The 25,493-nt window shown below is 42.3% G+C and overlaps 1 protein-coding gene across 4 annotated transcripts in view; it reads left to right on the top strand.

Moving 5' to 3' along the window:
* PBX1 (PBX homeobox 1) overlaps nucleotides 1-25,493 on the top strand; it is a 320,664-nt gene that overhangs the window by 253,106 nt on the left and 42,065 nt on the right. For 2 of the 4 annotated variants that reach the window (XM_024741979.1, XM_024741978.1), the window contains exons 7-8: nucleotides 4,191-4,303; nucleotides 5,649-5,738. In XM_024741979.1, coding sequence (XP_024597747.1) covers nucleotides 4,191-4,303; nucleotides 5,649-5,738 — 203 coding nt within the window. The remainder of the gene's footprint in view (nucleotides 1-4,190; nucleotides 4,304-5,648; nucleotides 5,739-25,493) is intronic. The other 2 variants (XM_024741982.1, XM_024741981.1) reach the window with 1 other exon arrangement.

Raw genomic sequence — 25,493 nt, forward strand, 5'->3', positions numbered from 1 at the left:
AGAGGAGGTGACACATCCAGAGTTGACTGACACTTCTAGTAAAGCCATCGGAACACTCATGGTTTTGTTTTTTAAAACCAGTGAAAGAATTTATCCCCTTGATGTTTTCTGCTGTGTTCGTTCTTCCTATGTTTCTTCCCTTGTGGAAAATGAAAACATGGCCTCCTGGAATTGGAACTCTAGATCCTGGACATGCACACCTGCTGAAGGTTATCTGGTTTCCCATTGAACCAGATAACCTTTACCTCTTGTACTTTGCCCTGAGTAGAAAGTAATAATGGTTTTATTTTAATTTGGAGAGAAAAATCTTGAAAAACAGAGAAGTGAGCATAATATAATTAAGCTTACATCCAGCAAAGAGACTCTATCTTTGAGCCTCCAAATGGTATAGGAGGCCAACAGAGTCCAATATGATCAAACTGGCCACCTAATCTGTGTGAAGCCTACCTAGACTTCTAGATTGCAGAAATTAAGGTAATACTTGCCATCCATCTGCTTCCTAAAAATGCTGTGAGTTATAATGAGCTAATACTTTTAAAACACCTCAAGTTCCTTAGGAAGAAAAAGTAAATTCATTCTTGTTCTAGGTCATGAGTTCTCAATGTCAGTAAAGTTGCCATTTTTGGCTGTCACAGTTGTACGGGGATGGATGTTCCTGGCATCTATGAGATGGAGACCAGGGATGTGTTTGACCATCCTACAATACGTAAGATATTCCTCCACAACAGAGAATTATCTGGCCCAAAATGTGAATAGTGCCAAAGTCAAGAAACCCCGCTCTAGATTGAGATATTATCATTAGTATTCTATTTTTTGGATTTTGAAGTTAACTGAGTTTGGTTTTTTTTTTTCCCCCCCGAGCAAATGTAATTCTTTTGGAGACTCTTTAGAGTAGAAACAGAGTGTTCAGGAAATTGTCTTTTATGAAAATGGCTGTTAACACATCTCCGCATCGTGTTTGCATGAGCAAATGCATCAGAATCTGTAGGTGATCTATCACTTCTCTGTCTAGTTGAGTGCAAGTTTAGCTTTGTACGTGCCCCAGCTGTCTGGATTACGGCTTAAACGAGCTACTTGCCTCCCTTTCCAAGCCAAATTCAGAACCTTTTAACTGGCAAGCACGTCTTAAAATGTGCTTCTAGTCCTTGCCATCACTTTATAGCCACCTGCAGGTAAGGTTCCAGACTGACCTTCTCAGCAAACTAGGTAATTCTGTTTTAGTTCTTTGAGAATTCCACAGCACCTCCGAGAGAGCCCACATGCTATTTGTCTATGAATCACATCCTTCCCAGGAGGTTATCCAATCCAGGATAAGTTCTTTCCAACTTCCAGTGCCAGATGAAGAATGAGTCTCCCCGTCGTTACTTAGATGTTTGTGTGGACGTGTCTGCCTTATTGCAGTATTCGTGACACCTGGTCTCTTTCCTCAGTGAAATCACTGCCTCTAGTTACTTATCAGAGAAGCAGAAGCCATGGCGGTGTTGTACGTGGGTGTACAGAGACAATGAAATGCTGAAACAGCATGGCCAAAAGCACAGGGACTCCTTCTGCAATTACTGCTCTGATTCAAATGCATTTGTACATGAAGTACATTGCATATTCATCTCTATGTACATTAGGCAGCCAGACATATTTACAATTTATCTATGCACATATATTTTTTAAATCATCTGTGTCAATTGCAGTGTATATCTTGTAAGTGGCACATTCTGTGCCTTCATGGTTCCGTGGGTGCCATGTTCCTTGGCATCAGTGTAGCCCTCTGGAAGTTTCTCCCATTTCTCAGTCTGTGTGCTAATTTCCAATAAACCATCAATCAAGCATGTAGAGTGTATGTTTATTACATGGTATTTGGTTGGGAGAGAAATAAGATACCTGGGTTTCAAACTGAATACTCTCGGGGGAAAAAAAAAATCCTGATATCATATAAACAATTATAATTTGGGTTCTTAGAGCTGCTGGTTCTTGGTTCTGATGACATCTACCTGTGAGTGTGTGTTGTAATACTTATTATAAAATGGCTTTTAATATTTAGGTTATATTGCTGTGGTTGAAAGAAAGATTTGAGAGGGATGTAACTAGGACATAGATGCCTGGGTCTTATATATCTTAACATACGAATGTGATCTGTGCTACGCACTGCTTCACCCACACGTTGTGGGGGGGACTGTTTGAAAGATTTGCAGCACATTAATGGAAGGAGGGTCCAGGCCAAAGCCTCTGCCCACTGATTGGGTGTAAGCCACACCTGGTCAAATCTTGTACCTATTTTGCCTAAGATCCAACTTTTCTAATTCCTCTCAGATAAGCTAAACCGAGAAATGTGTGCCAGATGACATACATAGGACATGTTTCAGAGTTAATCGGGATGTCATAGTTCTTTGGATGGTGCTTGAGTTGTCCCCCGCCCCCCAAAGAAAGCAATCCCTTTTTCCCATGAGAAGGGAGTTAAGAGTGGAGGATCCTTCTGTGTAGCAAAATACTCGGCTGGCTCCTTGCATATGGATGAACACCCCAAAGAACAAAGCAGAATGGAGATGTTCCTTAACTTGAGGTTGTCCCCAAGTAAATTGTCCTCAAGTAAATCATTTGGTTCCTCTAAATGGCTCTTGCCTTTGAAGGATGAGGATACCATGAATAGTTGAGGAGAGTGGCAGAGTTTAGAAGTCATTGCTAGTTAAGTGGTCCTGCCATGGAACAAAAAAACCTTCTGTTCGGCGTAGTTTAGAAGTCATTGCTAGTTAAGTGGTCCTGCCATGGAACACCCAAAGAACAAAGCAGAATGGAGATGTTCCTTAACTTGAGGTTGTCCCCAAGTAAATTGTCCTCAAGTAAATCATTTGGTTCCTCTAAATGGCTCTTGCCTTTGAAGGATGAGGATACCATGAATAGTTGAGGAGAGTGGCAGAGTTTAGAAGTCATTGCTAGTTAAGTGGTCCTGCCATGGAACAAAAAAACCTTCTGTGCGGCGTAGCTGCAGCTCTTCATGTGAGGCGAGACGGCTCTCTAGGATGGCACAAATCCCTATTTTGGGATAAAAGAGAGTCAGAGCTGGGGCATGAATCATTGTTGGGCGATTCCACACGGATGATGGCTGTCTCAGAATTCAAGGGCAGGAGTGCAATTTGAGCAATATAGGGACGGAAACAATAGAGTGGAACTGACCTGGGTCCCTGAGGTCTCTCCTTTTCCAGGCTAACGTCATGTTTTAACCAAACCTTGCACGTTGAGCTTTCTTTCCTAATGCACTGAGCTGCACGATGGCTTCAGAATAATATTAAGCTTTTCCATGGCCTTGTGTTTAGGTTGAGGGGGGACTAGGTTTACCACAGTAGAACCAGTGGAACCCGGGTGGTGCCTACAGGCTAAGTCTGGGAGAAAGTTTCAACTCTAGGAGGTGAAAGCAGATAGTTAACTGCTTTTCTGAAGACTCACTTTATTATTATTACTATCATTTCACATTTCATGCATGCTTGAGAATTCCTGGTCCATTTTCTGTCTCATCTTCCTCCAAAATGGCAGGTGGCAGAGAAAAGCATATTGTTCTCACTCATTTTTGCAGTCCTCACGATTCTCTTGGACTGTTTGCCACCCAGCAGGGAACATCACCTACTTTCTAGAAATCAGGAATGTTGGTGACTCATATCACAGGGCCAGCCCTACTGTGCAGCGTTGCCTTCATGCCCCGCCCCCCCCAGGTGCTGCTACCCATGTGAGAGTAGATGGGTGTAGCATTAGTTTGTTTAGAATCCAGCTGATAGCTCACGTGCTCCATCGTGGTGGCAGAAGTACCACTGACCAGCCTGTAGTCTCCGGCCCACAGTCCCCCAGCCAATCCTAGAATTTTAGAGACATGAGAGAGAGACCCTGGGTCTGGAGACTGTCTTCAACTCAAACAGAGCAAGCTGAGAAGAATACATGTTTCCTTTCTCAGCTTGAAGCTGCTAAGGGGAAGCAGACCTATGGGCAACTTGCAGTGAGATGTGGGCTCCGCATAACATGAATGATATGCACCCTTTATTGCTTGCTCTGTTCTTCATGCTACTAACCAGACTCTGTTGATGTTGTTTTGATTTTAGTTTTTATTTGGGGGGGGGTTGCTTTGCATGTCATTCTTCTCTTGGCTGTTAGTTGCGGGGGTTAAGCCTTTTCCTTTCTGTGATTCAGGTGCCTCACTCTTTCCTTTCCAGGTTCTTCCAGTTCTTTTAACATGTCAAACTCTGGAGATTTGTTCATGAGCGTGCAGTCACTCAATGGGGATTCTTACCAAGGGGCCCAGGTTGGAGCCAACGTGCAATCACAGGTAGGGACCCAGCCAATGTGCCGCCAGGTGAATGCTTTAGCGTCCAAGAGCCCTCAGTCGGATTGGCACCTCCTGTTTCTGTCCAGAGAGAGAGAGACGGACAGACAGAGAGAGATGTAGAGACAAAACCTTACCAACAACCAAACCGAATCAAAGACAACCATTGTCGTGGGGAATCTCGTCCACACTTTGTGAATGCGTCTGGCTCTGGCTTGTCAGTCACCCTAGGAGGGCAGGAGAGCGGCAAGCATGGGGTGAGGTGACTAAGGCCCGTCGGGCAAGTGGACCCAGTGTATTCTTTGCTCACGAAAGGGAAAGGGAGGAGGAGTTGAGTCCATCAGTTCACTTTTCAGGTCCGTCTCTTGTTTGTTGCTTTTCCACACTCAACATCTGCCCAATATAGAGGTCATGAATGACTAGGCACATACCTTAGGATCTCACGTTTTCATTTTAACCTTTGAAAACACCCAGCCAGGCTGACTAAGCTCATCTTCTTAGTCATCCTTGAGGTCAAGGGATTTGGGTTTCTGGTGATGAGTCTGTAAGTCCATGCTGGGAAACAAAAATCAAGCGTGCGGTGTAGACCCTCAGCGCTCCCTAGTCAGCAGCTCGCCTTCACGAGAGCTCAGAAGCCGTCCTCCTGTGTCAGCACACAGCCTGATGTGACAGGGTGAGGTCCTGTGCTCTGGGTCAGAATCGCTAGGGAAGTTCTGAGCCAAGCCCATCCAGGCTCCCATCCTGCCAGAGGAGCGGGAAGCATTACATGCCTGGAAGAGACCACCTGGCCGGTGATTCGGTGCCCTGCTCAGGAAACATTGCCTGGAAACAAGTTTGAGGAGATATAGTCAGACTTCGGTCAAATGACTAAACAGCTGGCCATCATTTAAGTCCTCAGAAAGACAACATTAGTCGCACACCGCTCTCTCTGTGAGGGGCCTGGCCAGGCCCCTCTACACAGAACCTTGACTTTTGTAGGATCCCCAGCAAAGAGGTTAGATGGGCTGATCCGGAGGGCAGGGAAAATCCCTTCACTCTGCCCACTCTCAGCCCCTCTATCACCCAGTCCCTGCCGTCTCATGCAGCATTGTTGAATTAGTTTCAGTGCTGGGAATCCCAGCTTTCTTTGACCATTTTTCTGTCTTGCTTACTGAAATCAGAAAGGATAGTGGATTCGGCATAGAGAAGAGGCCCAGCCTCCTCCTAATGGTTCCTTTCCCAGGAAGAATGTCTCCAGTGATCGCATTAATTTGGCGAGCCCAAATGGTAGCCTGTGTGATGATGATGTGCCTCCCTTTCCCTGCATCTCCCTGACTAATTTCCTCTCTGTTGTTGTTCATCTGTTTAGGTGGATACCCTTCGCCATGTTATCAGCCAGACAGGAGGATACAGTGACGGACTCGCAGCCAGTCAGATGTACAGTCCGCAGGGCATCAGTGTAAGAAAACAAGGCTCCCCCCGCCACCCTTTGTTTTTATTCTATCACTATCAATTAGTTCAAAGCCATAGGGCTCAGAATGCCACTTAGTAGGACTCCTTAGCTTTACGGTCACCTATTTCTTGTTTCTGTATCGGTCATGCCGTCGGCAGCATTCTACCCTCAAAAAAAGTGGCGATTGGGCAGGCTTCATGCAGGCAGCTGGCGTCTAGGGCTGTCACACACAATCAGTGTTTGCATGGCACCTGCGGCCACATGCGTTCAGCTGAGAGGGGCTGCTAAACAGGTGACACCTAGTACAACAGTGGTAGGAAACGTCCCCACAAGCGGGGGCCTGGGAACCTGGGGAGAAAAACCAGTAGCCGAAATCCATTGCATCCAGATCTGTGGTCTTAAAAAAAAAAACCTTTCTCCCATCTAAGGACGATTAAAAAAAATTAACACAGAGGCTGGGTATGCTGAAGGGATGGGGAGGGGTGCAGACCATCTTCTACTTGTTCTTGGGTGCGCTGGCGGCTCCTGACTAGCATGAAAATTCATAGCGACAAGCTATGTCGCACAGAGTGAAATCGATCAGACAGACACAAGGAGAATCGAGTGTAGATTTGGGACAGCAATCCAACTTGATTTCTCAGATCAATCGTCCGCTATCTCAGCAGCGGTGACAGCAACCTGGGACAAGGGGGCAGCCTGGAAAAGGAAGCTGTTCTTTAGATCAGAGGTGATTTCCTGGGCTTTTAGAGGTCATAAGATGCTCCAGTAGAACTATTGGCTCAGAACTGTCTAAGAAAACTATGATTGGATGATGGTGAGGATTTTTTGTTGTTGTTTCTGTTGTTAGGATTAAAATAAATTGGGGATGGAGGGAAGGAAAGGTAGGCATAGTGTGCTGATGTAATTCTAGCCTATACTAATTGAGGTATGGTATCTGCAATGAAAAAGGTGATAGCTTTTTAACTCTGCATTGGTGAAATCATCTATGACAATGGCCAGACTGGAAGGAAGCAAGAGGATACCAGATGTTTCATCAGATGAGGAACGGTTGAAAAAATTAGGAATTCTTAGCCCATTAAAGAGAAGGTTTGGCTGGTAAGCAATAGTTTAAGACACGCTGTCGTCAGTGAGAGAGATTGGATTCATCGTGAATGATGTAAAGGGAGGTAGGATAGATCACTGAGTAGAAGATTCAGGGAAACAGATTTCACTTCAACGTCTCAAGGGCCTTTCTAAGATGCAGTCAGAGTTGTCCAAAGAAGGGATCTTTTGCCTCTGGAAGCCAGGAATTCCCCATCATTGGCGCGTTCAGACATTGTTTGGCTAACTACTTGGTAAGGATGTTGTGGAAGGGAGTTAAGTACCAGGTGATGACTGTCTTGGTGACTTTTAAGGCCCCTTCCAATTAGGAATTCTTTATTTTCTACCTTCCTTAGGCAGAATCTCCTCTGAGTTTATATAGTATTTATCAAGTTCCTCTCTGGGATGGAAGGAGGGAGGTTAGAGCTGACCCTGTTAAACATACCCTGGGTACCTGTGTCCCTTTTTTAGAAAGGGTTTCCAGAGCAGAGGGATTTTTCCCTTCTTGTGCTTATACTAATTATTATTCCTGTGTTCGTGGCTGACTTGTCAGACGCCTGCTTAGAAAAAATCCAAGATACCATGGTGGAGAATTGTGTTCTCAAACATGGATTCCAAATGAATTAAGTTGTTCTGTGTTTGTATGGGGAGGTTCAAGCACATAGGCATTTATCCACTTCCTGGATCTTTTTGAGCTAGAAGATCGGTCTTTCCAGAAAAAGTTTTGCTCTGTGTGTAAGTGGAAGAGAGGAACATGAGGAAAGTATAAGAGTGTGGGGAGGAGACTGGACGCACTCAGAAAGAGAACTGCAGAAAGTCTACATGACTGGGCAGGAAATGGGGCTGACAGTTCTGCTATTTGGTATCTTTCTTTCCTAATTGGGTAGCACAGGAGAGAGCGGCACTCAGACTCTGGGGGGTCAACGTTGGCCCCTCTGACGTCATCTGGTGGGCTGGGAATCATTTCTGAAATAGTGTAACCAAACATGTGCAGATCATTATGTCTGATTACATAAGCCCACCGCAAAAATTGGGCTGGAAAATGCCACTTGAAAGAGTCTCTCACTTTGCATTAATTTTTTTCCCCTGTGAGCTGTTTATTTTGTTTCTGGATCTTTAAGACACAGGGTAAATGAATCAAAGGCCGATCATGATACGGTCTGTTCCTTTGGTATTAATTTTAAGTTGTGCCACCTTGCAGGAGACTGAGCTTGTGGGATGTATTTTTAGAGAGTGGTATTAGATGCCGAAGCGTGTGTATGTGCAGAGAGGGGCACTGGCTGCTAGGAGAAATGAGAGAGAGAGAGAAAAGGAGGTAGACAAGAAGAGACAAGGACAGGAATGAAAGATTTGAGCCAATGAATAGAAATAAACAATTCCAAAACCCACGGCAGCAATGGAATTCCCAGCTCGGCTGGATTGTGTTTCTTTCAGTGGAGGACATTTTCTGGGCAGCCTTTATCTACTCCCCTGCCTGGGTTTTCACAGCACTCACGTCTTATCCAACCAGCGTCTATTTTAAATCTTGTAGAGTTCAGACGGCTTGCCTTTAACTAAGGCCACGTAGTGATCGGGTTGCAAGGTGTGGTGGTGAGAGCCCTGCGTTGAGAGTTGGGAGACTCTGGTCCTTGTAACTCTCATGTGCCCATGGGCAGGCGTCAAACCTTGTCTTTTATAAAATGGGGCCGGTAATTCTCACCCTTAGTACCTTCATGACTGCTTTAGGGAAAATGAGAAAATAGGTAGGAATGGGCTTGGCAAAGCACACGTTTTTCCACATGAATGCAGCACGAAAAGTTATAAGTGATAACTTTCTAATTTGACCTTTTTCCTCCTCTTGTGTGAGCAGTTTTCCCAGTAGGTAGTTCCTAGTGAGGATAGGATAGGACACAGTTGTCACTTTTTCCTCTTCTGATGGAAAGGTACACTTTTGACAAGGATACAGAGTTATGCAAGGCCTAAGGACCCCCTTCCTTAGCCAGAGTGAGCGTTTAAGACCCTGGGTCTTTAAGACACAGGGTAAATGAATCAAAGGCTGCTCATGATACGGTCTGTTCCTTTGGTATCAATTTTAAGTTGTGTTAAATTATACCTTTTTGAGTGCTTTGTATTCTCAAATGACAACGGGCAATGCTTACTGGGTTTAGAGTGGCTCTAAGTGATGGAGGGAGGTTACGTCACTTCTCTGTCAGTTAGACAGACTGAAAGATCACGTAGCTATCACATCCACTCTTTGGTTTCCCTTCCCACTGCCACCATCCTCGTTCTAGAAATGGTTCATTAGCTAGGCTATTGTGATTATTTCCTAATTACCGTTACAGCCTTTAGTGTCTCCTTTCTCCTGCACACATCCCCAGAATTTTGTCATTCCTTGCCCAGAAATCAAGAGCACTTCTCTATTGCCCACCTAAGCAAGTTGAATCCCTGAGTCGGACAATTTCAGAGTCTTCCACGCTCCGGCCCCATCTACCTATCCATCCCCCTCACTCCCCAAGTCACACTGACTCTCCCACGCCCAGATCCTCCTTGCTGTTTGTCTTCTTCTCCTTATAACCCTCCTTCCTCTCTTCTCTCCACTTTATCACACACATACTCCCTTGCCTTATAGACATATGCACAGACACACTCAATCAGTCTTTGTCTTTCATTCCCAAATACGCATGTGGTCCCAAAATGCATATATTAGTTGCCCAAAACATGTTTGTTGAATGAATAAATCAGAAGACAAGCTACCACTGAATTTAAAAATGCCACATCTTATGTAACAGCTGTAAAATACCTAGTAATGATTTTTCTCTTAAATGCCTTACTAACCCACAAATAGACTATCTTTTTTAATTCAAAAAGCTTCTTAAGTCTTTCTTTTTGGAAAAAGTTTCTAAACTTTTTGACCAAGGCAGATTCTCTGAGAATTAAGAGATCAGCATTAAATAGATGAAGTTATAGAGTGATGATATTGTCAAGAGAATTATCCCTTTGAATTCTTTAGCACCTTCTTTCCTAAAAGAATCCCCTTATCAAAAGCTGCTTGTGGGGTAGCCATCTATACAGCAAGAGAACATCGTTTCTTTTTTTTTTTTAAATTTTATTGAAGTATAGTTGATTTACAATGTTGTGTTAATTTCTTCTGTATAGCAAAGTGACTCAGTTATGCATATATATATTCTTTTTCATATTCTTTTCCATTATGGTTTATCACAGGATATTGAGTATGTTGTGCTATACAGTAGGACCTTGTTGTGTATCCATCCTATATATAATAGTTTGCATCTGCTAATCCCATACTCCCAATCCTTCCCTCCCCCATCCCCACTCCCCTTTGGCAGCCACAAGCCTGAAGAACACCGTTTCTCATGGGGTTCTCACTGCTTTCTCTACCAGACGTGGGACTAGAACCTGCACAAACAAACGGGTGGACCGTGGCAGCAACCTGAAGTCAGGAAACTTGGATCCTTCTTGTGGCTTTTCTTCTGGCGAGTCTCTTCATCTCTGTATCGTTGCTTCATCTGTCAAATTTATCCCATCAACAAGCTCTAAGGTCCTTTCAGCGTAGTAGTTCTGGAGTCCTACAAGTATGGTTTTTGATTCCTACTGTTCACTCAAGGGACACCAGGCTCAACCGTAGGCTCCTCTTTCCAGAAAACTCTTTCAGTTGAGTTAGTCTCTGCCATCTTTTCTAGCCTACCCTATCGCTTCCCCTTTCAGTTGGATCTTGAGGGAAGGAGGAAGAGCTTGCATTACATGAACTTTTCCCTTTGAATTCACGGAGATTTGTGGTAGCAGAAAGCATTAGTCTTTAGGGTGAAATTATTTTTGATTATTTTAAAATGTGAGAGGGGACTTCCCTGGTGGTCCAGTGGTCAAGACTCGGTGCTCCCAATGCAGGGGGCCTGGGTTCGATCCCCGGTCAGGGATCTAGATCCCACGTGCTGCAACTAAGACCCAGCGCAGCCAAATAAATATTAAAAAATAATAAATTTTTTTGAATAAAATAAAATGTGGGTTAAGGGAGTGAGTTCACTCTAGCCACATCTTAAATGTTGACAGATACCTCTATAAGATTGTCATTATTCAAGAGATTAAGTGAAAATAGAAAAAAGTGTTAGTGTTCTCTCTATAAAGGCAAAGTGCCATTAACGTCAGTTTATGACAGAAAAGTCTCATTGATTTTGCTTTGCGATAATTATAGTAGTGGAAAAATAGATATGAGGCTTTGATCTTTGTAAACCATAACATACGTGTTTTTATTTTATTTTTTTTTGCTTTCTCCCATGTTAGGCAAAGGGACAAAAGGACATTTACAAAGAAAATAAATAAAATATAGAATCATTGGGACAAAAATAGAGAACTGTTTAAGTGAACACGTTTCAGGCATTTAAACATCACAGGGCTTACTTGGTAATACTTGGCCACCTGCCATCATTTTCATTTTTTCTTAACTACTTCTGAGAGACCTCCTTCCACTTAAAGTATATATTAATAAGATGTTGCCACATGTGGACTTGTAAGAATGGAGAGTGAGGGTGATAATTAAAATCATATGCAGATCTTTAAAAACTCACTTTAATTATATGAAGTTTTAATTGTTCTACCAAGCTGAATGTGAATTTTGAAGTTATTAAAACATATTCAGATGTGCTCCCAGTTACTTGCCTTTGGGTACCTTCTGGTGCTGCAGCCAGGGACCAGTGAACAGCCCCAGTATGGGGGGTAAAGGGAGTGAGGATAGGCTTGAACATGGTGAACCAGTCTCTGCAGGGTTGAAGGCAGCAGTACAGAGGAGATGGACCCCCACCTTCCAGAAGCTTATAAGTCTGGCTCTCCCTGATGACAGAGCCAAAGGGAAAGTCCCTTTAGCTTCTTACATGACGAGGCCTTTCAGCCTTAATACCGTATCAACTGAGCATTCGAGACTAGAACAGCATTTTATTTGAGCCCACAATAGTTGGAGAAGCAAAAAAAAGGAAAAAACCCAATATTGTAATTTCATATGCAATCCACTGTTTTTCACCAGCTGCCAGGTGAAAGTCCTTAAAGGTACAGAAGATGAATGAGGCCAGATCATTCAATGTCGTATTTAAATATTCATGCATTCATGTATTCATTAATTCATTCATCCATTCCTTCGATAAATATGTCATCAATAGCATTTTTGACCTCGGGGAAAGAGGCTACATCATAATATATCCAGGTCAAGTTGGAGAAACCCTGATGCCAATCAAGATGTATTTTAACTTTCAGTCTCATTCAACACTTTATCTGATATTACGTTTCCTGTTCTTGGAATACTAGGACAAGGGAGCCAATCAACTTTGTAGTTTAGGAGGGAATTTGAAATTAAGCTATATAGCAGAAGAGAGGAGTTCAAGACCAACCAGCAATAGTTTGAGAAACCTACTCCCCGCTGCACAAAAAAGCCATACCATGGACTTACAATAAAATAAGTATACTTCTGTGGAGATTCCATATCTCTTTGTAGAAGTAGAAGTAGTCACAAAGAATTTTCTTGATCTCAAACCTAGTGATACAATCACTCCAAACATGGTTACATTTATAATGTGTGTACACATCTTTCACTTCTGCCACTTTCTGCCTGTGTAACTGTGGACAAGTCACTTTTTCTCGATAAGACTCAGTCTCCTGTACTCTAAAAAGGACAGTTGAGCTGGATGATGTCAAAGGCCTCTTCCAGTATCTCTGTTCTACTTATAAGCATGATGTTTTTCCATTCCCAAGAAAATACAGGAGGAGAGGAAATACTTCAAAACTATAAGGAAAAGATAAATTTGTGTTTTTGGAAATAGTCCTATCTCTGACATGACAATGACGCCATGCTGTTTTCATTGGAATCAATGTGTTATAGCATCCTGTCCAGTTGGGCCCACATTTGTCCTTGCAGCCATGCTGTCCTTGGGCTAGGATTGGGTTAGCTGTTCCGGACTCAAGTTGACCCCGCCTTCTGCTCCATAAAGAAAAAAAATTACAACCTCAAAAGGGCAGTTTGTTTTTGTGGTTGCTCCTGAAAGTGGCATAGCCCCTTTAGACCTCGGTAAATATTAAGCTAATTAAATTGGCTGAATTTAATTGTGGGGAAAAGTTAGTATTGATCTCAGAAGATGGCCCTCTTCTTGCCGTCTGGGAAGGAGTTCCATGTTCTTAAACAAGTTTGTTTTCAGAGAAAATATTAGACCTCTTTTTAAGAAAATCCAATTGTTATTTTTAACTTTGGTACATTTTTAAAATCTCTACTTATACCTGGCTCTAAGTGAGTTTGGGGATATTCTGTTCCACATCTTTAAATATTAAGTATTTGGATCCCTAAATATTCTCCAAATTCACAGATATAGAAGGCATGACTGACTTGAGTCTGGAACAACTAACCAGGTTAAGTAAATGAATAAGTGCTTTATTTGACAGATTTATTGAGAACCTTCTGATATCCAGTACCAGGAATGCAAATATCAATAGGACATGGTTCTTGCACTCTGTAAAGTCACAGAAAGCTAGAAGGACTGGGAGTTACCTGGTTCAGTCCCCTGCCTCACTGAAAGGGAAGGACTACACCACCTTTATATAATCAACATAATATGATTTTTAAAGAATTTGGAGAATGGCCATCATAATTTCCAACTCTGTCTGCCACTAATTCATCTAACCTAATAAGTTTTCAAGCCTAAGCCAGACGTGTCTTTGAACTCATCTTGACTTGAACCTTTCTACATTTCTAAAAACTCTTTGGGGCTTAGAGAGGTCCAGTCTCTGGGAGTGTGGAAACCAGCCTCAGCCGACCTGTAGACCTTGAGGATACTCTCTCTGTAAGAGGATGAGGTTCTCATGAGGGAAGTTTCAGGTCCCTCTCTCACCAGAACTCAGGAGTTCTACAGAGAGCCAGCGTAACTACTGAGGGTTCTGTGCCTTTTTAGAGGGGTAGAAGAACAAAAGCACAATTAATTACATGCTTAAAGTTCTGGGGATAACTTGAGCCTCCACCAATATCCATACTAAGAATACTAATTCATAATAGTTATTGAGTACCCTAATCCAGTGTCTTTATAAACATTCTCATCTCCATTTTATGGATAGAAAATGGAGACTCAGAGAGGTTAAGTAGTTTGCCCAAAAGTCAAATAGCCCATCAGTGATAGAGCCAGGGTGTGGGCCAAGATGGTCTAACTCCAAAGCTTCTGTTCTTTCCCTTTATCCAGATGGACCCTTGAACCTCTAGATCTTATGCTTAATGAAGGGAGGTGTCAAGAACCTTACAGTAAGAGAATCCGTTATGTTTCCTAGTAATAAATATTTTGGAGCCTGGCTGGTATGGGAAAGAACTATAAGAACTCAGTTATGACTATTCTGTTATATATCCTTTCAGGGTAGCATATAGAAGGCTTAAGACTGGTTGGTTCTTTTATTAAAATTAAATCTAAAACTTACATAGTAAGTCCTTCCCTGGATATAGCTTACTCTTCACCACTATTATGTCATGTTTGGCTAGCCAACTTAGCCAGGGACCCAGTGATCATACACAAGAGAGAAGAGAGATTTTAGATCAAGTGTCTCTTCATGGAGAGAGTTGATGGTTCACTAAAATAGATGGCAAGACTGTTTCAGGAATCTAGGTACCAAATATCAAGAGAGGTTTTATTTTGTTTTGAAGTGTTAATTTGGGGACAGTGAAATGGAAGAAGAGGAAAACTTTGCCTGTTAACTTAATAAATTATACATGTTAAGTAATGGTTTTGGAGGATAGAAGATCAGCAGTGAAGAAACTGGGGCATTAACTATAGAAGTAACAGTTTTTCCTAGGCCAACAGAAAAGATGAGAAGGAGCCACCTTGCTTCACTGGGCCAGGACTTCTGTCAAGTGGCCCCCTTTGTCGACACTTAATACTTGGCATTTTTAATAATTAAAAAGAATAAAAATGTAAAAGAATAAGTTAAAAGAATAAGTGCAACAGGTACAAGGGTAATAGATGAACAAAACTAGAAAGAATAAATAGAAAAAAATAATGGCAAATATTAAATTTAAAAGATCCAGGAAATAAGAAAAACAGAAAATTAAGAAGAAAGAAGGCAATGGAATGATAAAAAGGCAGGAGATGGATAAAATTGCATGTGAAATGGCAAAATGAACATTAAAAGCAATTAAAATACGCAAGTAGCAAAGAGGATAATAACAACATAAAATAAGCTAGAATGAGTGATTAAAGTAAATAGCCTCCTCTAAGAACATACTTACAAAGATTATAAAACAGATCAAGTAGTAATAAAATAAGGAAGTGGTATAAAGCAGTAAATTAAAGAACAATTATAAAACAATAAGAAGAGAAAATTAACAGGCTGAAAGGACATTTAATAATTGTATTAATAACTAACACTTTCTGACTTCTTCCCATGTGTTAGGCACTTTACATGCATTAACTTATTTAATTCATTTAACTTTACATGCATTAACTTATTTAACTTATTTAATTTTATTAAAATAATTAGGACCTTAAAAATGTAAACCAAAAAAGTTTGGTGGGATGAAATCAGGAATCAGAACAACAGCAATAATAAAACGTCTAAAGATTAGAAAAAATATACCTATGGGTGTCAATTTTCATTCCTTGTCTGGAGTGATTGTTTTTGCTGTTAAATCACCAAGTACCTGCCCTGGTACTTCTCTAGATTACATGTTCGAGAAGTGCCTGGCACTCTTAATGTTGGTTCTTTACCCCTCTTGTCCTAGTAAGCTTGGCCTTTCCTAGAGACAATTGCTAGCGGTTAAGATTCTCAAGCAGTAGAATCCGTGGCCCGGAACCTGTGGCAGTGGGAAAACATCTCATAATCCTACCCATTTTACAGGGTTTAGATCAGAATTATCTTCTCCTAGAAGTTCTTCCTAGTTCCTACATAGTACTTAGGGCGCTGGGCTTGGAATGGGCATTCTTCTCTGATTCTTTTCTTTACTTCCTCTCAGCCGTAGGTTTCTGAAGAGGATTCTAGTTTGTATCCCAGCCTTCCATTCAGACTTGGTACACACTAGGTGCTTAATGCATACTTTTTGAAGTGAGCCTACTTGAACCTATTGTCAAGAGGTTTTTCTTTGCTTTCTTTCTTTTTTTTTGAAAAACCAGCAACCAACTTGTGTCTGGATTTTCTGCCGGCCTGGAACCCCTACACATTTTGGGGTTTCTGTGGTCCAGAAAGAGTCTCTCCCATAAGACAATGGCTTTTTCTTCTTTTTCTCTCTATTTATCATATCCCAGTATCCATCTTTTACCTCCAACTTCCATGTACCTTATACCCAATAATCTTTACTAATTCATGCTAGAACTCTTTTATGCGTATGTTCAGAGACCAGGTATCTGTTGCTGTTTCTTCTCTTCCCCATACTTTTCTCTGGGGCAGGTGTTGTCTCTGAAGACTTGGGCTTGATCTACAATTCCTTCATTTATTCATTCATTCGCATTCACTGATTCGATCAGCAGGCATTTTCTTGGAATTTACTATTAACCAGTTGTGTTGGGCATTGGGACAGGGGAAATTAAAAAGAGATCAAATGCTTCTTTTCAAGCAACTCTCCATCTTGTCTAAGTTGATTGCTATGTTTAGCCTCCTTCCTTTGACCTTAATTTTTGTGGAATGGGAAAAACAACTGATTAATACTCCTGACGGGTAATTATATTCTGAAGAGAGTTGTGAAATCACCTGCTAATGCACTATTCTCCAGGCAGAAGAGTCCCTCTTACCTCCATCTTTCTTCCTCAGACTTGGATTTGGCCATTAATTGCACTGGTCTTTTTTCCAATGAGCTGTAGAGGTTGGCCATGACCTTTCAAAGACACAAGACAAAGACCTAAATTAGATGTGGACTTTCCTCCCTACACTTTGTTTAAATTTTACATTTACTTTTTTTTCTGATTACAAATTAATATTTAATGTAGAAAATTTGGAGAATGCAGGAAATTCACAAAGAAGAAAATTACTGCTAACTTTTTGCTTGGCAGCCTCCTAGCGTTTTGTGTCTAAGTATGTTTTGTGTGGGTGTAGAAAAGTTAGGATCATATGGAACACATCATTTTGTAGCCTACTTATTTTACTAAAAATATATTATGAATATTTTCCATATCATTAAACATTCTTCTCAAACATAAGTTTAATAACTGCATAAGAGCTTGTTACCGGGAAGGTCCGTGATTTATTTAATCAGTCTCTACTGTGGAACATTTAAGCTGTTTTCTTTTTTTTTTTTTTACTATTATTAATAACACTGTGGTAAACATCATAGTACGGAAAATTCAGTGCATATTTTGTATGATTTCCTTGAATAAATTCCTAGAAATGGAGCTGCTAGATCAAAGGGTATGAACAAATCTAAGGCCTTTGTGATGTACTGTAAACTTTTCTCCTGGAAATTTATGGTTCCTACCAGCATTTTTGATCCTTCCCATTTCCTTACATTCTCAATAACAATGTCTTAGCAGTTTTTCAGTCTTTTTCAATTATCACATTATAAAATGCCATCTCATTTTTAGTTTAATTTAATTTGTATCTCTCTTTGATTTACTAATGAGATTGAACATTTTTCATCTGTTTGTTAGTCTTTTTTATGCATTCTTGAAATGCTCATGTTTTTCTTATTGATTTCTAAGAGCTCTTACACAAGAAAGGTATGATTCCATTTCCTACTTGGCCAATATTTAGAAAATAGAGAAAATTCTATTTCTCAATGGAGGAAGACTCAGGAGGAATAAGGCCCCAAGTCTCATTCTGTCTATTTCTGTGGAAGGTTCTTCAGAGTGAAAGCTGGATTGTTATCCTGGGAAAACTAAAGGCAGATCTATATGTGATACTGGTGGCGATCTTAAAAAAAGTATTAACCCTGCAATCTGAACTGGCTTGACATTTTCTGTATTTCTAGTGTATGAAAAAACTCAGGACTATAAAATAGAACCCAAGAATTGTGTAAAAGAACCTAGAGAGGGGCTTCCCTGGTGGCACAGTGGTTGAGAGTCCGCCTGCCGATGCAGCGGACACGGGTTCGTGCCCCGGTCCGGGAGGATCCCACATGCCGCGGAGCGGCTGGGCCCGTGAGCCATGGCCGCTGAGCCTGCGCGTCTGGAGCCTGTGCTCCGCAACGGGAGAGGCCACAACAGTGAGAGGCCCGCGTACCGCAAAAAAAGAACCTAGAGATACATTAGTCAGTCAAAACTTTCCTTGAAGATTTACCCTATGTCTAGTATTCCCCTAAGTATTAGGAGTTGCCAAATAAGTCATTGGCTAGTTTATAGCCAGGTTGAAGAAATAAAGCTACATATAATTTAAAAGTTTTCTTACGACCTTAGCTAAACTTAGGTCTAAAAAATGGTCTTTTGAGTGACTAGGTGTTTTCTCATATTTTGGAGGCTATATCTGTCTCCTTGCATCTTCTTTTACCATCTGAAAGGTAGCACATTCTTCTAGATGGTTGAATTTTGACATCTCACCATCATCATTCCCCTCTGCCCTTCTCATTCCCTGGCAGAACACATACAGAAAAGCCAAGTCAGACTCCTGAGCCCACAGCACAGCTGGAAGATTTCCACTGCAGAGATTGCTGGGACAATCTAAAAGGAAAAGAATTAAAATTTAAAAAATCAACCCAGTCTTATACTTGGATGAGAATCTCAGAATAAAAGGGGATATCCCCCAGCATCCACTGAAGATATCTGGGGTGGTGTCAAAATAACTCTGAATTCTTGAGTACGTAGTTTCCAAGCACTTGCCTTCATTTCATAGGTACATAGAATTCTCAAAACAACAGTATCATTCCCTAAATAAGGCACAGTAGAGCCTCATGCCCCATTCTAGCACGTTCCCCTCAACATTCTCTGTCTGCCTGTACCCCACAACTTACCACCATCTCTCCCTCCTACCCTTCTGTTAGCTGTAATGACCCTGCAAACACTAAATGGCATTTGAGTGCATTAAGCAGCAGACTCTCCGGTGACATAGCAATTATGGCTCTGAAATAGATTTGGTGCGTCACGGAAGATAAGGGTTTTGAAAGTTTCTGTTGTGATTATAGCCTGTAACTCCCACAAATAATAGGCTTCAAAATAAGAGGCTGCCAACGGAGCCTTTGTGGCTTTGTCTCAGTGATGGCACGTAAATTGCTATTAATGTCCTAAGTGTACTTGAATATGCCAGTCTTTGGGATGTGAAGTTGGCTCGGTGTCTCTCTTTACGCGACATGTCATTGTTGGTCTGATAATCTGGGGTAATTGCTGTCTCTTGGATGGTCAGGAAAGTGTAAGAGGATTTAGCTTCCTGTGTGATGGTAAATAGCCTCAAGGTTTACACCACGAGTTATGTGTGTGTTCCGTAGATAGCCACCGTTTCTCGTTCAGGTGTGTATACAATTCCTGTGTGTACCCTGAGTAGATAATAGCCTTTCAACAAAGCCACGGCAAAATCAAAGGTTATGAAACTGAAGTGAAGAATCTGGAGCTGTCTGTATCAGCCAATCAGATAATTTATACTGAGAGTAAAAAAAAATACCCTTTGCTTGAATTTTCCAGATTTGGCTATATGAGTAAATATAATTATCTATTGTCTTATAATAGAGCTACTCTTTTCCAGTATATGCGGCATCTGTGTGTGTATGCACATTTTTTAGGTGCCATAAGTATTTTCTGAACACGTATTAGCTCTACGTCAGTATGATAAAGTGTGTGGAAATTATGTGTGTTTTTGTGCAGTGTGTGTGGATGGGTGTAAGTGTGCGTGTGCTTTAGTTTTGCAGGGCTGGATGTAGAGGATGTTTATTCAGATATAAATAGTTTTCTGCACTAAGACACCTCTATTTAGCTAAAGCAAGCTGAGCTTATTTTTCTTTGTCTCTGAAAAGTTAAATAAAACAAATTTGAAGCTTTCACTTCCTGTATGTACATTTAACCTAAGGACCCCCTAGGTCTGTGGAACACGGAAACATTACATGTAACTGTCCTGTTTGCACTTTGAGCATCCAAAAGCATCCCAGCCTTAAACTTGGAAAGGTACACTACCTCGTATCCTGTGCAAGCTACGAAAGGTTCGACCCAGACCATCCTCTGTGTCTCAAGTGCCTTACGTGGCAGTATTAATTCTGGGCCTTCACAACAGATGAATTAAGGAAGGATGAAGTTAAGAAGGTTCCAAAATAGATCTTGATCTTGGAGTTGACCTATATGTGCATGTACTTCAGTCGTGTGGCGCTGAGAGCTGGCAGGACGTTGCACTGTGATGGTGCTGTAATTTTGCAGTTGGATTTTGACTGAGTGCCCTTGAGTGCATGCCAGATACAGTTGGAGATAATGACTTGTAATAACAGAGTTCACATTCATACCAAGTGAACATGGATCAGGGTTACCATCTGACTATACAGGTCTCAGCCCAGGACTTCGCATCGCCAGTGTAAGTTTGGTAAGGTGGATTGAGGCTTGAGAGTAGAAGGTATTAGAATCCCTGGAAAGAGTTCTCTGAGGCCAGTCTTGTGGTTCATAGGTTCTAGCACCTTCATAAACAGCACATAGATTCCCAGAAGGTGAACTTACGAGCATGGGTCATCTGCCTTCCGCCCTGAGATCAGTAGCAGCCATGCTGTCTCTGCACTTCATGCACCCTGAGCTTTTGAAACCTGAAATGTCCAGAAGCTGTGGCATATAGTGGGGACTGAGTTTGGCAAATTCTAGTTTCTGAGTCGTACGTTCCTGGCCTGAGACGAATAGATGTTCACACTGAGTTTATGTACCATTATATATTCGTTTCAACCAAAGTAAGAGAATTATTATTACTATTCTTACATAACTGCAAAGTTACAGTGGGTACCAGCATACAGATGGCCTTACAGACACAGGGACAGGCACCAAAAGAAGCTTTCAAAGCATTCATTTCTCTATTTGTTCAACTCAAGTACTTACTTGAACAGTTGCTCTATCAGACATGATCCTTGTCTTCTAGTGGCTTGTGGTTGAATGCTTTATCATCTTACTGAAGATAAAAATCAAAGCCTGCAATTCTTGGCATGATCAAGCCATCCCATTCTCCAGGCCCGTCTTGCTGCACTCGCCACTGTGCTCCTATGCTCCATTCTTTCAGGCCTTCTTTCGGTTCCTTGGAGCCTTTGGACAGGTTTCTCCTTCTGCCTAGAAGGCTCTTTGCCCCACTCTTTACTTGTCTATTTTCTGTTCACTTTTAGGCTGACTTTCCAGAAGCCCCAACCTCAGTGAGGTCCCTGTTCCTCTGTCTCATAGCATTTATTACCATCTGGAATCTATATTTGTTCTTTTGATATGTTTTGAATGTCTATTTCCCACAAGTCAGCAAGCTCATGAGGGCAGACATCACATTTTTTAAAAACGTGTTATATATACCACAGTATGCCTAGTACATAGTATGAGGTAGGCACTGAACACATGTTTGTAGATTTTAAGAATTAAAGGGTTGCAGCTAATAAGATCTGGTGCTCGCATGGATATTTACATAAATAAAAGCTGCACGTGGTTAAATGTCAACATAAAGGTCAAAAGGTCAGTGGTACTAGAATGTAGAGAAGTGGGTGATGGTTTGCCCTGAAACGACTTGCAGAAAGGAGGTAGCCCTCAGGCTGGGCCATGAAAGAAGATATGGATTCCTAGAGAACAGAGAAGCGGTAGGCAAAGGCAAAAACCTCTCCCTTGACTTCTCTGTAGAGTAGGAAGGAATCTCACTTTGGCAGTGAGCAGTCTATTATTTCTTCAGAGTAGCTTTAAGTACTAACGTCTGTTCTCTACCAGGAATGGCTAATGGTACCACTGATCTCTCTTAACCCTCACGGCACAATCTCAGGGCTCAAGAGGCTGTGGTGGGAAGCAGACTAGCAAGGGGTATGGTGGTGTGACTTGGGTGTAAGGTCACCACGGACTGACCTAGTGGTAAGTGGCAATCAGAGAGGAAACCCCCAATAGGCAGGGGACCATGGAAACAGGAATCCTAGAGCCAGCGGCATGGGATAATCCAGACAGAGGACCAACTTCAGGGAAATGTGATGGCAGGCAGTAGTTGGTGGGCTGAGGTTCCAGAGCAGGATTTCATTTACAAGAGCAAGTCACTACCTCGTTCTTTTTTTTAAAAAAATTGAAGTATAGTTGACTTACAATGTTATGTTAGTTTCAGGGGTACAGCAGAGTGATTCAGTTATACATATATGTACGTATATATTCTTTTTTCAGATTATTTTCCCATGTAGGTTATTACAAAATATTGAGCACAGTTCCCTGTGCTATACAGTAGGTCCTTATTTATCTACTTTATACATAATAGTGTATGTACGTCACTACCTCATTCTTAAATGAACTGTGATAAACAGCAGGACGCTAAGCAGAAGCTAGGCAAGGGCTTGGTAGAGATGGTCACAGCCACGAGGAAGACATTCCCTGTGTGAAGATACAGGTGCAGAAGGTCAAAGAAAGAAAAGCAGCAAAATTTATTCTAGCCAAACTAGGCTAGAATAAAAAAATTTTGGCTGAGAGCACATGTTCTTCCCAGACAGGGTTACCCAGATTTAGCAAATGAAAATACTGCATGAGACATACTTACACTAAAAAAATTATTTGTTGTTTATCTAAAACTCAAATTCAACTGGGTATCCTATATTTTATCTGGCAATTCCTTTCCCAGGTCCCATGGTGGAAGCTCTACCTGCATGTGGGTCTCAGCCCTCGAGAGACTAAAGATGGGCAAAGACCTACAGGCCACTTTGGGACTATGTCTATTTTGTACATTTGTCTGATTCCCAGGATGCCTGAGGTGGTGACTAGGAGACCGTTCCAGATGCAGGGTGGGTTATCTTCCCGCTCCTTGTGCCCTGTGGAGAACACTCCTTGTTAAGATGGAATTGCAACAGGCAGTATCCAATGTTTTTTTCAATTGCTTTCCCTAAAAAGAAAACAGAACAATATAGATATGAAAAATAGTTTCTTGTTTGGGTTAAGCTATGAAGTACCAGATCTCCTTGATGCCTACCTATTAGCAGGAGAAACATTCACTTCCTAGGTGTAAAAGTTACCTTGAACCCTGGTGCTACCTCTGAATATTTTCTAGGTATACACAGGTCTTTACGTGTAGTCAGACTGAACTGTGGAGGTCAGGGACCTGATACCCTTCTCCGTGTCCATACCTACGATGGAGGATGGACATTACAGTGCCACTAAATGTTTATTTACTTCTTCTTATGTTCCTCCAAGAGATATCTGTTAAAATCTATGCTGTGTCAAGCACCGTGGTAGGAACCAAAGATAAGTTCCATGGCCCTGTTCTCATGGTCCAGACGTGTGAAAGAACAAATGCAATATGGCGGCACAGGTGCTGTGATAGAGGTACATCCTGGCAGGGAGGTGCGGGGTGGGGGGGAGGGGGCGATGACCTGGAGGGCTTATAGGAGGAAGAAAAGTTGCCAGGGGTCAGATACAGGTGCAAGGATACTTAAACTCAGTCTTGAAAAAGAGCCAGGGCAATAGTGGCAAGTAGATGGATGAGTGGGGCATTGTATTCAAGGGGAAAGAAACAGGCATGAAATGGTAGCTCCGTTACGGGAATTTCTAAGTACCCTGATATGGTTGAAATGTTAAACATGAGCATGGAGTTGAAGAGTCAGCAAGGTCCAGGACATGATAGACCTGATGAGGACATTGAACCTCACCTTGAGTCCAGTAGGAAGCCACTGAAGGTTTAAACGGGGAGGTGACATGATCAAAACTACATTTGTGAAAGATCACGCTGAGGGCAGCTCGAGAGGGAACTGTAGGGGTGCCAGAATAGGTTTGGGTCTGTTTACTGTTGTAAAATTTCCCAGGGAAATTTTGAATCCTTTGTCCCTAAGGGGGCTTTCCAGTAGCATTTTTTCATCCCAGAGCATCTCTTGGGAAGTGCTCACAGAATAATCTTGGGAAAAGTCTATGCATATCAGCAAGACATAATTCTGTCTTGGTGGAAGAATGTTGGATCTAGGGTGTGACTCCACTGTATGAGCTGATGTCTCCCCTGATAAATGGTGGCCGTGTGTGTGTGTGTGTGTGTGTGTGTGTGTGTGGCGGGGGGGGGGGAAAGGGGGGGGGGGAGAGAGAGGGAGAGAGGATGCATGCATGTTTCTTTGTTTTTCTTCCTGTCTGGCCCCACCAGGGCCTGGGTTATTGAGGGCCTGGAGCACGTCTACCTCACCCTTGCTGAAGGCATTGCTGGTAATGGCATCTGGCCCATATGCAGATCAAGCTCAACTCGGTGCTGACATCAGCCGGTTTGTGGCACCTCGGTGTATTTCTGGGTTGGAAATGAGAGTTTCTTAGTGCCAGGCTCGCTTGGGCTGTCACATCAGGTGATGAATTCTCTGCATCAACCGTGTACTGCTAAGGTAAGCTCAGAGGAAGAGCGGGAATAAGAGCAGGATGGGACCAGCGGTTCTCACTCAGCCCAGCAGCCGCTGCTCTGGGCGAAAAGGGGTACTGGCTCCGCAACAGCGAGGGAGAGGCAGGTGGCCCCCTGAGTTCTGGCTCGAGGAGGGCAACAGAGGACAGGGAAGTCAGGGCTTAAGCTGCAGTTCTGTGCTCCTGTGTATGTCAGGAGGAACCGTGCGGGTTTTGCCACCCACCATCGCTCCATCCCCAGCTCCATGGCTGGCTTCCTCTACCTCCTCTGATAGGCGTGCTTTGCCTTATCCATTAGATGGGATTCTGGCAAAATGTGGCGTCTATCAAGTTATGTGGGTAGGATAGAGAGTAGTCATTTTTGTTCCTGAAACATTTTGTTCCCAAATGCCTTGAATTTGTGTTGTGAAAGTCCAGATTTCCTTAACTAGGAAATCTACTGCGTTTTGTCCTAATTCTATATTCTATTAGCTTCCTCTTCATGAGGTTCCAGGTCAAGCCTGCTGCCGGCTTAGGTTTCCCCTGGTGGAATTAAATGTTACACCAAGTCTTGCTTCCCAGGCCACAGGCTACAGAATTAACCTGAAGGAACTGGGTGTAAATGTGAACTCTCTCCCATTATGGATGCTTTGAGACAAAAAGGGTATATTTGGCTTTACAGATTCCCACCCCGGTATCCCCTCAGGGTGGTTTCCAACAACAGCATTTTACAAAGTGAGTGTGTCCCTTTAAAGGCTGGTTTGCATTGGAGAGTGAAGGAGGCAGTTGGGGTGCAGAAGAAAAATTAAAACAGAGGTCTTATTTTCCCGCCACCTCACACGGTTGTTAATGAGACCATCTTTGACTCTCACTGTTCCCAGAGATAAATAAACACACAAAGGCGGCGTTTCCTACTTAATATTCACCCGCAGTGGAGGAAGAGGGAAGGAATTGCTCCCCGGGTTAACGTGGCAGTAAGCGAGGTCAGCTGTTTCCCAAGACGGTGCAGCCTCTGAACATCTTACATTAAAGCTGGAATGATACAGCTGAAACAGCCGAAGTGATTTACGGGAAAGCCGGTTAGGGTGGATTTGCTCGCACTTTCTGATCTCACGGAGGCTTTAGCAGCAGCACGGGCAGCAGCAGACAATAAGCCATGGTAGAAAGCACCTCCAGAGAAAAGGGTCCTTCAACATTTCCCAGTGTTAGACTCGTTTGTTCTAAAAAGTACTTGCATTCATCTAACTTGAAACCCATAGGCTACAGTGTCCTGGATTTAGCAAGAGATCAAGGGTCA

This window comes from Neophocaena asiaeorientalis, unplaced genomic scaffold (genome assembly GCF_003031525.2).
Source record: "Neophocaena asiaeorientalis asiaeorientalis breed wild unplaced genomic scaffold, Neophocaena_asiaeorientalis_V1.1 scaffold283, whole genome shotgun sequence".
In the NCBI taxonomy this organism is placed as follows: Eukaryota; Metazoa; Chordata; class Mammalia; order Artiodactyla; family Phocoenidae; genus Neophocaena; species Neophocaena asiaeorientalis.